The sequence below is a fragment of the Gavia stellata genome, chromosome 2 (genome assembly GCF_030936135.1).
Source record: "Gavia stellata isolate bGavSte3 chromosome 2, bGavSte3.hap2, whole genome shotgun sequence".
Lineage (NCBI taxonomy): Eukaryota > Metazoa > Chordata > Aves > Gaviiformes > Gaviidae > Gavia > Gavia stellata.
Window position 1 is genome coordinate 14,465,559 of NC_082595.1, and position 13,418 is coordinate 14,478,976.

General features: G+C 36.6%; 1 protein-coding gene across 3 annotated transcripts in view; it reads left to right on the forward strand.

Annotated features, from left to right (window-relative positions):
* Positions 1-13,418, forward strand: part of PPM1B (protein phosphatase, Mg2+/Mn2+ dependent 1B) — a 61,558-nt gene that overhangs the window by 43,192 nt on the left and 4,948 nt on the right. For all 3 annotated transcript variants that reach the window (XM_059829003.1, XM_059829017.1, XM_059829011.1), the window contains 2 exons: positions 4,574-4,685; positions 8,963-9,020. In XM_059829003.1, coding sequence (XP_059684986.1) covers positions 4,574-4,685; positions 8,963-9,020 — 170 coding nt within the window. The remainder of the gene's footprint in view (positions 1-4,573; positions 4,686-8,962; positions 9,021-13,418) is intronic.

Sequence of the window (13,418 nt, forward strand, 5' to 3'; positions counted from 1 at the left end):
GATGCTGGATTCTTTTAAACAAGTGGACCAATTAAAAGTTTAAGTAGTGAGCAGAAATACTTTTACCTTAAAAAAAAAAAGTGCGGGAGAGAGCATGATCTCAAGTGTTGGTGTAGTAAGGAAAAGTTTTGGAAGGTGGGAACATCTTTTTGATCAGGAAGGGACAACTGCCATAATCAGTTTTGCATTCATCTTTAGACTAAGTGTAGTTGAAAACAGTGCATAAGAGCTGTGCCTGAAAGGTTTAATCTGCCTTTAATTCTAAAAACTTAAAGGCTGGTAGATAAGTTGCGATGTTGATAATAGAGATTTGATCATCTTTTCTAGTTATTTCCAAAAGACAGAAGTTTTATTTCTTTAGATGTAATCTAAATATAGTTGGGTAGTCATCTTCAGGTAAGTATATACGTTACAATTTTTTTGTAGTTCTGATGTGTTTTGAGGCTCTGAACATGGTAAGGTAGGCAGCTAAGGCCAAGAACCTATGTTCAGTTACAGCAAGTGATTGTATATAGTGAGAATCTGTAGTAGATTTATTAATGTTTAAAATACCAGACTGTTGATGACTGTTCCTTTCAAAAGGCAAATAATGGACTTTGTTAATGTTAAATTATTTTGTGCAACAATGTTTCTTAAGCTGTTAAAGAATTAACAGCTCACAAGTTGTGTGCAGTTGGTTGATAGCTAATAAGTATTTTATTTATAGCTGTAGTAAAAACATTCTGAAAAAAATCAGCTTGTCTTAGAACTACTAAGCTGCAAAGATGGAGATGTTGTCAAAAATACAAGCTATGAGTGCTTTTAGATACTCTCGTCTTTCAGTGAGTGACTAATTTAAATCAGGGCAATGTTGGCACTTAGTATAAAATCCTTTGAGGCTTCCTGAAGCAATTTTAGTTTGATCAGTGGTATTTGTTCTTAATGAATGTACGCTGTTCAATATGGACTATTTTTCTGTTCTCTTGTGGATCTTAAATTTCAAGCTGACTGGACTAACCCAACAAACCTTTTAGACAACAGGTTTTTTTCACTGCTATGCTTGAGCATTTTAAGCTATGGCCTGTAGAGAAAGGCATTGTTTGAGGCATGCTTTTGTTTTAAAAAGATAGCAAAATCTGTGTTCAAAAGCAGTTTAATACTTACACATGTAATATTTGTAGTCTGTCTTTGTACATTCCCAAGTAGGATGCTGAGATCCTGTGTATTTGTACAATTAGTTGAGTTAGTAGTTCCATAAGATTTTTCCAGAGTTATTAAAACAAAAGAGAATTATTGTTTTAATACCAAAACAGAGTTTTTGTTTTAACAGAGTTATTAAAAAAACAAACTCAGCAAGTGATAGTTTACAGAGATTTCTAGTGGAAGAACTGTATACCAAAGCTCATTTGGTAGTTTGGGTCTTGAGCTTGACAGAATGTGTATAACTGCATTCCAAAGCTGCCCATTCAAGAGTATTCTCAAACACTTATGAGGTTGTAGTCAGTAGCTTGTGATTGAGCCGTTTATGATGGTGAGCACAGCCGTGCTTCTGTTTTGAGTCACTTAATTGTTTAATTTCCAAAGTAATGCAGGTGTTGGACAGTAGTTAAGTTATGCTAGGTCAGTCTTTTCTTACTGCCACTTTCAAATGCTACTTTCTATTCTGTATTTTTCTCTGGTTTTTTGGAGATCCAAAGTTTGGTCACAGGAAGAGAAAACTAGGCACAGAAGTCAATTCAATTCTCTGATATACTTCAGTTTATTTGAAGGGGTGTATTAGACATGCAGGTTAAAAAAAAAAAAAACCAAACCCCATAGCAACAAAAAAAACCCCAAAACCACTAACCCCCCAAATCATAAGTAGGGGCATATGTTCTATGTAGGCTTAAACAGTCTTAATAGTAGATGAACACTGAGTTAATACAGTGAGTTGGATGCTGCACTTTATGTATGTGGAATATATACTGTATATAAAACTGATTTGTCATCTTATAGCTGGAAATCAAAGGAGATGCTGGAACATGGAAAATTTGTAACGCTGTCTGGTTGGGGGTTTACATTATATAAAATTGAAACAAAATTTTGTCTGAAGTTTCAAAATGCTTATCTCTGAGTTAGGTGTTGAGCTTTTAGTGAAAAGTATTTTAGGAATAAAGCAGTAGACTTCGTAGTGGACTTTCATGGATTTGCATATATGATAATATCAGGAAATTATTCTTAAAGTGTCTGAATTATATTAGCAATGCAGATGTAAAAGTTTCTGCAATTGTGTTTTGCACATTCAGGGGAAAAAAATTAATTTCAGGGTTATTATTAACATCATAGAGATGAAGGTGTAAACAGTGTAAATGCCTATAAATCTATTTCTGAAAACATTTGTTTTCTTTCTCTAATGGCCTTTGTCAAACAAATCCACAGTGTGTATCTGCTAACTGATGTGTAATGAAAAAAGGTCATGCTTGGTCATTTGCTTTATTCTTGGGTTTTCCACTAGGAAGCTTTTTTTTTTTTTGGAGAGGGGACATGTTCTGGATGAAATTATTTACCCTAATATCAGGAAAAGAAATAGGAGATGGTCAGAATTCCTGATTTGGCACCTTCTAGAAATGGAGAGATGTGTTTGGTTCAGTTCAGCACTCCCTGAGAAGTAGTTATACAGTATAAAGTAAAAGTTTCCAGTACCAAGAAATATGCAGCAAACCTTAGTTGTGATTGCTTTAATTCCCTTTTAAGAAGATACAAAAATCTTAGGCTTGCATTAATTTTTAGTAATTGCTTACTTCTGTAGCCTTTCTTCTTATTAATTCTTGCTATTTGTCTACTTTTAGTATGTACAGAACCAGACATGCTTTTGGTATAAAAAGCAGTATATGCATAAGACATGTCCTATCAGATGTGACTCAGCAAAATTGTATTATAGTGGTACAATCTACTTCTAACTAGGTAGAACTGCACATTGGATGCAAAGTATAAGAGGACTTGTGGCTGATTTGTGTGAATGTGTATGGAAAAAGTGATCAAAATCCTAAGATTCAAGCATACGTATTCAGCTGTCATTTCCTTTGCTAGCCATGATTCATTCTGAATGGACGGATGTGTGATAATATACATAAAGTTTATTGGAAGAATGCTTAATCACTTCTAGTAGTAGTGTACCTAGAATATTCATTGCAGAGATTGTATGGTGCTGACTTAAAATTGGGGCTTAGAAGCATAGTGCCTTATTTGTTACAGGGTAGTAAAACTATTCTAAAAGTAGAACTGCTTTTGGGGGGCTTTCCTGCAGATCTCCCTGATACAGAGTAAATTAGTACCTTGCAAGAACTTTGTTTTTAGTAGTCCTGAGACAAGGACTCCTGAGAGAAGCCTGCATATCTCTTGCTTTCTAGATAGGTGACCGACATCAAGAGAGGTTTAAATACCAGGAAGCTTGGGGTGCAGTGTTTAAAGTAGCTAAGGGATGTGCTTTTCTACTAACTTAAACTCAAATTGTAGCTGCTTCTGGCTTTAGTTGCAGGCTCCAAATCAGGCATGCAGAATATAATCGATTGATTGCAAGAAATTTAAGTGATTTGTTTGTCTTTGGATAGTAGCCAAGATACAGACTGACTGAAGTTTTTTTTAGGATGATATTTGAGAGGATTAATTTGTCTTAATTCTTTTGTTTTGTGGCTCAAACAAAGAATTTTTACCTACAACCATGTCGACAGGAAATAGCACTCCATTCCTTTATTTGGTTGTTTTTCAGAGAAAAAAAGTCTGTCTTAAAAACGTGATGCATACAACTATGATTTCTAGATGACTTAGGGAACCTTTTTCTGCCATGGTAGTAGTTGAATGACTGGAGGTTGACGACTGGAAGCTGGTAGTGTTATGCCTATGTGAATGTATACACAGCTATTACGCATTCGCTGTAGAGCAGCTTTGATGAATAAGAACATGTGAAGATTTACTTCAGTTTAGGCAGTTCTTTTTCCAAGGCAGAAGAAATTACTAGCACTGGACTTGTGTGATACTTCTGCTTTGCAAATGGAATACCATATTATGAATTATTCGTTGTCAGTTCTATATTCTGTTTTGGCCACTTGAGCAATAATGGGCCATTGCATATGCCTCTTTATTGCATGACAGTCTTCGTGTTTATGCATTGGAGATTCAGGCCTTTGACAATTAAAGGTGTTACTCACAATGAAGCATGACTGAATTCCTGGGAAGCATTGGCTTTATGGTATGTAACTTCTGAGTATGTGTCGCAATGCAGCGGGAAGGTAACTGAAACAGACTCTTAGCTGTCATCTTTTTGAAAGAGAAAAGGCTGCTGTCTCCAGGATATTTCATCCAGTTCACAGTCTGCTTCTGAGTTTCTCTGAGGGAGAATGGCTAGAAGTATACTGGAAAGGCAGGCTATGGGTTTGAATAGTTCTGTTCCACCATGCAAAGATTGTGTACCTAAAATGAAAGAATGTTTTCCTGTTTACATGTAATTTTTTCATAATGTCTCTGCTAAAAAGTTATAGTAACTTGTATTTTAGTGTCTTAAGGAATGGGTGGTGTTAATTCAGTAATCTAAGGACTTCTTCTGTTCTTATATTAGAAATTATGGAAAAATCGGCTGAAGAAGGAATGCCTGATCTTGCTCATGTTATTCGTATTTTAACTGCGGAGAATATCCCTAATTTACCACCAGGAGGTGGTTTAGCTGGCAAGTGAGTACAGTACTAGAATGTCTTGAACTGTTTAGTTCACTGAAACAAATACTTTTATTTAAATGTTTTAAAGCTTTCTTATTGTAAGAGCTATACTCAAATTAAAAAAATTTTTATATTTTAAGCTAGTTTAACTTTTGCACTACATAAACATTTGTGTCTCACCATTCCCATTCCAGAACAGTAAGAGGAAAGAGATTGATTATATTCTGGTACATAACATGCTAGTTTGCTATTTCCATATTGCCATTTTAAAAAATAAAAAATATTTATTCTTGGCTTTTTACTGCTTTACATTTGTTAAGAACTATCAATAATGTAACTGGAATATCTGGATGTCATGTACCCTCCACCACCTAGTGTCCATTATAAGTTTGGTTCAATGCTTGTTTGCTCAGCAAACATTCTCATAAGAAAAGTGTTTTTGTTTGTTTAGTCTTAAACTGAATGTTAGATAAGCAAGAATATTGAACTAGGATATGCATTTTAAAACAACTGAAATAAACATTCAGAAATTACACTGGTTTTCTGGGGAGGCTAATGGTGATGTTCTAACAACCTATAATTCAAGGATTTTAATGAACAGAATTTAGGATTGCATAAACAATTGTTAATCTAGAATTCCTCAAATAGTGGGACCCATTATTGCTCCCTGGCATAGGTCACGTTGCTTCTGGAATCTTTGTATTTTTCAAAATATGAAGTCTTGTCCTCTGAGCACTTGTGTATACATCTATTTTCATTGTGTGTACTTATTAATGAGCACTGTTTGCCATGATTATTTTTTTTCCTAGCCTTGAAAGTACCTGTACATTCTGGGCCTTTTTCTCCACTTGTGTGCGTTCCAGGCATTCAAAGAAGTTGTGGTGTGCCTATTCTTCTTAGTGCTTCCCAACTGTTGAATGAGTTGATGTGTTCTGTTGCTTTGCTCATTAATAACTGCATCATGTACTGCTTCGTTATTGTGAAACCTTTGCATATAAATTCTGTTTTAATTTATTGTGACCCAGGTTACATTTTTAATGGGCTTAGGTTCAGAATTTGCCTTTTGATGCCTTTCTCTCCATTTTGACTTTAAGTCCTGCGTTACAGAAAACTGACTTCAGGAGGTATACCTGCAGCTTCTTTTAAGAGAACGTCATACAGTATTGAGTAACTTTTTCTTGGCCTTCAAACTTAAGACAAAGACAGGCAGTGATGTGTTTAGTTAACTTTAGTTGCAGGATTGAGCTCCTGAATAGAAGTTTTTTGAAAAAATACGACTACACAACCCAAAACCATATACCATGTAACTTAAAACTTCTGTCCTAACAAGAGAATATTCTTTGTCTTGAGATCCTTATCCTGCGATGTTACCAGCACATGAAGAATTCACACTTTGTCCTTCTGTTTGAACTCCAAGACCTGGCTCAAATAGGTTTCAGAAAGAGCTTGTCTGTGGCTGACATCCTTGGTTTTAGCACCAGTTATAGTTGCTCTTGGTTTTTAGTATGCTGGAGCTGGAGAAACACAACGCCATGTTACCTTGACGAGACTATGTCTGCAAGCCATAGGAACCTCTGAAGTAGCTCCGCTTCTGCTGAGACTGTATACTTCCTTCAAACATCTCACTTCTGTAGAAGCCTGTACTGAGACAGGAGATCTAAAGGTGTCAACTCTGCTGTGGTCACCTGGTGGTGGTGTTTTATTGTTTAAAAATCTTACTCTTCAAAGACTGGCTTCTGGCTTGACTCGAGTCCCCCTGTAACTTCAAATGCTGCCAAAAAGAATGGTCACTTGTTGCTGAAGAAAACCGTTCTGAGCCACCTGGTCACTTGGGCATTAGTATTTCCACACAACGTCTTGCTCCTGAATTTTCCCTTCAAAGGAAAGTACAAAGAATTATGCTGTTCAAAGAAAGAAAAGTGAATTGCAAAGAAAATTCCCAAAGGCTTGAGTTTTAAGTCTGATTTAAACTTTCTGCAATGGCTATCTGCTGCTTCTGTGGCAGCCTTGCTTGGATTGTCTAGGTGTTTTGTTACATTGGTGTGAGGTACCATTGCTGTCCATAGTACTGACATCTGGTCAGAATTGTGGCATTCCACCATCACTAAATGTGGAACTAAATGGAAAGAACCCTTTCCTGTATCATGTGCATAAACATTCAGTTTCTTTTCTCTAGAAAAATCTTCCATCAGTGCTGATGGATCCCATGCTAGCTCAGCCATGCAACCCTTCCAGAATTACAGAATCACAGAATCACTAAGGTTGGAAAAGACCTGTAAGATCATCAAGTCCAACCATTAACCACCACAAAAAAAACCCAACCCAACAAAAACCCCACCCACACCACACAGCACCATGCCCATCAAGCCACGTCCCACAATGCCACATCCACATGCTCCTTGAATACCTCCAGGGAGGGTGACTCCACCACCCCCCTGGGCAGTCTATTCCACTGTGTTACCACTCTCTCAGTAAAGAACTTTTTCCTAATATCCAGTCTGAATCTCCCCTGGGAGACTTTAACTGATTGACTAACTGATGTGCCCTTGGAGAAGTTGTGTTCTTCTATGGACTTTTCATATTGGACATAATTTTTGAAAGTGCTACTATCAATTTAATTCTGAACTTCTTTCCTTTCATTCAGACACAGCCCAAAACCTTTGTATGTGAACAAGCACAAATTGCATATTCACCAGTCTTGAGGCTGCGAGTTGTCAGGTGTATCTGTTGTGCTTGCCTTCTGCTTGTCTTGGTGTGGTGTGTCTAGATAAATGCCGATTTCATCATCGACATATAGTGCCTCCGAACACATGATAGCACGATGGCTTTTCAGTGTTGTAGGTCAGTGGTCACCCTTGCATTCACTGGTCTGCATACCATCTCCCAGGTACTGTTTTAAATGCTGGATCATGACTGGAAAAATACATTCTGATGCTGGACGCTAGATATTGACATTACCTGATTTATTGCTTTGTCTCAGAAGTCGAAATACTTGCAACATTCCATTGAAAAACCAAACTCTTCTGTTTTGAGTGTGCTTTTGCTTCAATGGTGTGAACATAAGAACCTTGTCATACTAGATCAGACCAAGGATCATTCTAGCTCTGTGTCTTGTCCACAGAATAGCTGAAAGTAGATGCCTAGGGAAGAACATAAAACCAGAAAAAAATGTAAAATACTTCCCCTATTATTATTATTTCTGTGTTCATCTTCTTACAGCTGAGGTACTTTCTGATCTTGAGGTAGTTTATGTACTTTGACTTAGAATTTCCCTTCCATGAAGTTAAATACGTTCAGAAGGAGCCTCATCAAACTTTTACCATCCTCAGTATTCTGGGGCAGAAAGTTCTGTTGCATCAAGAGTCATCACTGTATTTTTGAGACATTTGCTGCTGTCTTCATTGGACACCCTTGTGCTCTTTGTTTGGAAGAGTCAACAGTCAGTGTTTATCCACATTCTGTAAGACATCATTTTTATAGATCTTGGCCACTTCCAGACTTGAGAGTCTTAGTTCATGTAGCTGTTCTTTTTTTGTTGAAGTTGTCAATAACTTTGATCATATCTATTTTACTTGTATATACCTGAGAACATTTCCCAATTCTTACTACAATTTGAAGATGTAGGGACATAACCTTTTTCCTCTCAAAAGTCTGTTTATACTTTGGGGTTTATTTTTTGAGAGGGTTTTTGTGCTTGTTTTGCCTTCCTGTGAAGGTGTGGCCTTAAATGGCACTGCCAGAAAAAAGTCTAGCATTCGGGTTTTAATTTCTACAGTGTGAATATACACTAGACAACACATCTCAGAGGTTGTATACTCTGGCCACCACACTTCAGAAGTTCATAGGCAAGTAGTAACCTCTGTATACGTAATAAAAATGGGGGAAAACCCAACTGTCTTCAAGTTCCACATCCAGAAATAAGGCAAGAAAAACAGCAAACTTGAAGAATTTTGCTATAATAAGGAAAATATAGATTTAAATGTTACTCTTGGCAAAATCTGACTATGCAGCTGGAACTTCTGAAGATGTAAAGGGGTAGACTGTAGGGAGGGTAATGTAAGAAAATGTTTTGCCTTGCTTAGTCTTTATGAATCCTGACTTACTGCTAAATCCCCAAACATCATATTGAAAATGATTGGAGACACTGAGAGTGGGCTTCATCTTTTTAAGAGGCAGGTTAAAGGTAAAACATCTTAAACACTTTGAAATTATTACTGTGCTCAAACTTCTTAAGTTTTCCATGTTTTGAAATCCTTTGTTGTGCTTAATTTTTTTAAAACTTCTCTTTTTAGGCGTAATATTATTGAAGCTGTGTATAGTAGGCTGAATCCACACAGAGAGAATGAGGGGGTAAGTTCCCATTTTGATTGCTATATCTCTTTGTTAATGAGAATGTCAAAGTAGTGTCATACATTAAGCAAAAGTGTACATCACTGCCAATAAAGTATTATAAACGCAAAATATGTGTTGTAGCATACAGTTCATTTTGACCTTGTTTTGGATGGATCCGATATAGAACTTCATCCTCAAAAAGACAGCAAACTGACACCCAATTCTGAAAGACTTTTTAAACATTTAATTGACTACTGCTTTTTCAGTTAAACCTGTGAGGCAACAGTGCAGTGTTTTTCTAAATTATAGTTTATTATTGTCAAAAATTATGGTCAGCATATTCATTACTTAACTAGCTATTATGTCTACTGTCCAGAAATCTACTAGAAGAGAGGGCAACCACGCTTCCTATTGTTTTCTGTAAGCGTGGAAGACTTTGGGACACTGAATATAAAAGATAATGAGACTAATATTGACTCCCTTTTTTACAGTTTATGCTATCTTTAAATATCCCATGTGCAGTGGTCTAAGGAAAGTGTAAAGTGATTTTAGTTTACTTCAGTTCTGATTTCTAAAATGGCTTACATTCTTCTGTCCAGTTTCTAGTAAGTTGGACTTGAAATAGTATGTCAAAATACGGTTTACTGTAACTTTAAACCTGATTTATTAGGTGGTTCTTAGTGTAAAGAGTAATAACTGGTGTTTGTATTGGTTGTGATTAAATTTATTTGAAAAAATCTTTGCATAACTGAAGAACTGATAAAAAACATCACTGCTTGTACACATGTTGTCATTGCCTGTACAGTTTATGTGAACTAACCTGTGAGGGTACCATTCATCTTCTAGTAAATCCTTTATCATATTTTTTCTCTTCTGAGATGGCCACAAGGTCCTCAGTCAGGTAGTCATTACCACGAATGGTGTTGGCGAAATGTCAACTTTTATTTTAAATACTTTGAAATGATCAATTATGCGCCTTGAGACTGAATATGGAGTCTCACCACAATTATTACTGTGTTTTTCCCACTGTCATCTTCTCTTGGCTACCTATGTTTGGTTTATTCTCTGAAGTTGAAAAGCTTGTGTGGGTGGAAGGGGCCACTATTCTGTTAGAGTACAAATAGGCAAGAAGTATCTTTATTTTCTAGGATTTGTTCCTTTTTTAGTTTGAAAGTGATAGAGTATACATTTTTCATTAACTTTCAACAAATTGTGCAACAGTACCCCAAAACAAGCTAGACAAAATTTTCCTCTTTTCAGCTGCTTTAGTCCTTAAGGAAGCTCTGCACATCAATCAGCCTGCTACTACTTTTCATATTTAGCCGTAGTTTTGTTCCTGCTTGTGGGGTAAAGTTATTGGTGAAAGTGCTTTATTTGAAGATTAAAGCACACTTATTGCCATTAGAATCCCTGGATAGTTGTTTTGAGTCCTGTTTAATTTGGCTGCTTTAATATGAAATGTGAGCATTACACTCCAGCCTACTTTGTGAACTTTGCCTTCTGTTGGTATTTACTGCAAATCTCAATAGTGATTTGGATGATGTATTTTAAGTACACGGGATTAGTTTGATCTTGTAGTAAGATGTCATTTGCCAGTCAGTACCTTTTCTTCTTTCCATGCTAAGTGATTCTGACCCGGAGCAGCAGTTTGAGAGGAGGAGGTGCCACTGGGTGGAGGATGCAATTCCTTTTTGCACTTTCCCAGCAAGTAGGAATTGTTATCTTACTAACATTGAAGTGGATTAATTTAGTGGGCCTTGTCTCTGAAGTGATGAAAACACAACTTCCTCGCTAGTCTTACTCAGTTCCAGGTATATATGTGGTGATCTCTTAGTCTTTTGAACTGAATACTCTAGTGCATGGGGGGCAATAAAAGGGAAGGAAGCTGTTCAGTTACTCAACATCAGACTCTCCACAATGTGTATACATTGTGATAATGTTGCTACACAACTCGCATTTGAACAGGAAGCAAAGGTAGGAAGGAAACACAGTACATCCCAATGATGACATTTCCAAGTGAGACCGAAATCTAACTAATAATGCCCCTGTTATAAATTAGCATGAAGCAAGAGCGGATCTTCATACTAAAAATTATGAGCTGCAGGCACAGATGCTGAGTCTGCAGAGCATAAAGGTGCACTGACTTGCACTTGAGAATCTTTCTCCGTGTGTAGTTAACAGTGAACTCGTGTCTGGCAGAGCATGGACATAGTGCAGAATACTGTTGTTACTAACTGGAAAGTTGGCCTGTGGCAGTCATCTTCATCTGATGATTTTATGTAAGGCTAGAACCATTTTTTTCACCTTGCCAAAATAATAGTGTAATTAATTGCTAAAATATTAAAGCACACGAGTAAAAAAATTTAAAACACACAAAACCAGACTCCACAAAAACAACCCAAACCAACCAGATTAACTTCTGCAATTGAGAATATGACTTCCTTCTAAAGACTATACTTTTTAGCATTGACTCACTGTTAACTGGATCATAATAGCTTTGCAAGTAAGTTCTTAGAAAGTATTTAAATCAAAAGCAAAGGTATCTTTTTCTAGATTAGCTTCGCTTTTACTCAGCGCTGTAAAGATTTCAGTTAGTGTTGTGCTTAGAATTTTTTTTGTCATCCAAGCTAGTGATTGTAGATTAACTTCTTCCAATTCTTCACGTGTGCATTTTCTGAGAATCTTTAACATATATATAGCCTAAATGAGGAGATATTGTGTGGAGTGAGAGACTGAGGAGTGAAAGAATCCTTACCACAGCAGTATTCAGAGATCACTAGTGTGGCTTCAGGGTATAGCAGTCCTAAGTTGTTTTTTTTTCTTTTAGGCATCTCAACAGAGTACAAGTATTTCATAAATCCAGGGCTGGGGAGAGCCCTGCATTGGGCTCACAAAGAGCAACTTTGCCAGTGGTTCAGCAAAGGGACTTCTGTTATAAATGTGGTGGCTTGTGCCTTTACAAGTGCGAGTGAAATCATAGAAATCTGTTACGTATTGGGGCTTGGTGCTTTCAGATCTTTAAAGGGGATTTAGAACAACTTCTTAATAGCTGAATAATTGTTACCACTGTAATGTTTACAATACCACCAAGTCAATGTTCTAGTTGACATGTTAAAGCATTAGCCTAATGGCTCTACTTTGACTATTTTTTTTATGTGTTCCTAAGGCTAGGAGTCTACTAGCCAATTAGTCTGCTTGGGTGTATATGTATCTGTAAACACAAGGAACAATGTTAAAATTACAGTGGCTGTGTTAATAATTTCAGTGTCATTTATTTAAAGCCACGTTTGCATATCTTGTTTGAAACCAATCATGTTTCTGTCTTGCTTTTACTAATACTATACTTTGGCACTTTGCTAAATCAAATCATATGTCATTAAGGGCTGCTACGGATAATTTTTAAAATGTAAATGGACAAAATTCTTACACCCTTAAACATTGTAAATCCTGTCCCTAATACGAAGTAGCCCTTTTCATATACATAATTTAACAGAGCAGAAGGTGTGTAAAAATTGTGAATGCTCATGTGAAATATAGCTAGCAAAAATTTATTCATGTTTTTCTGGTCAGTAGCATTAAGTTGAATTAGAATATGAAGGAGGACAAATGCTAACTTGCCCAATAATCATAGTTTTAAGGAACCTGTTCTAGCCACACATCATTAGAGAGAAATCTGCATTACAGTGTATATTCTATGAGAGGCAGTTTCTGTCCTACTGTTTGTGGGGTTTCTTTTCTGCTAGCAGTGAGGGAGATGAGGGAAGCACAAAATAGCCCACCATCAAACAGGGTGCAAAGCAGGATGCGAGTTTGAATAGCAAACACTAACAGCACTGTTACTTCAACTCCTACTAGCATTTGAATTGTTCAGGAGTCTCAGAGCTGCTATTATATTGCTTATTGCTTTTACTCTTCAGTGTTACATGGGAGCAACAGTATTCACTTCAATCTGCCAAAAGAATTTTTCAAGATCTGAATACTGTGAAATGTGGAGATTGAGGGTGTATGTTTGCTAATGTCAACTTCAGAGCAAAACTGATGGGCTGGAGGAACTATGGAATTTAGATGTTCTTTGAACTTTAAAAGAAGTAGAATTCTTCAGTTATGCTGCCTTGTTTAAAATTAGCTATATAAATATATAAATAGGGGTTTTTTTTGTCAAAACCTAAGAAATAGGATACATCTGTAGCCTCATCTTGATGCCTTGAGTTTTCACTGACTTTGTGCTCATGAGGCCTTAAAACAGTCCCACTTCATATGTTAGAACTATCTCCTTTAGCTTGCTTATTCTCACTGGGCTCTTGAAGAGCTATCTGAATATGAAAATGACATGGAGTCAAAACATCTCAAACGAAGACTTGCAAACCACAGTGGAAGTATGTCTCTATGCAACAAATTAAGCTTGGAGGGATAGCA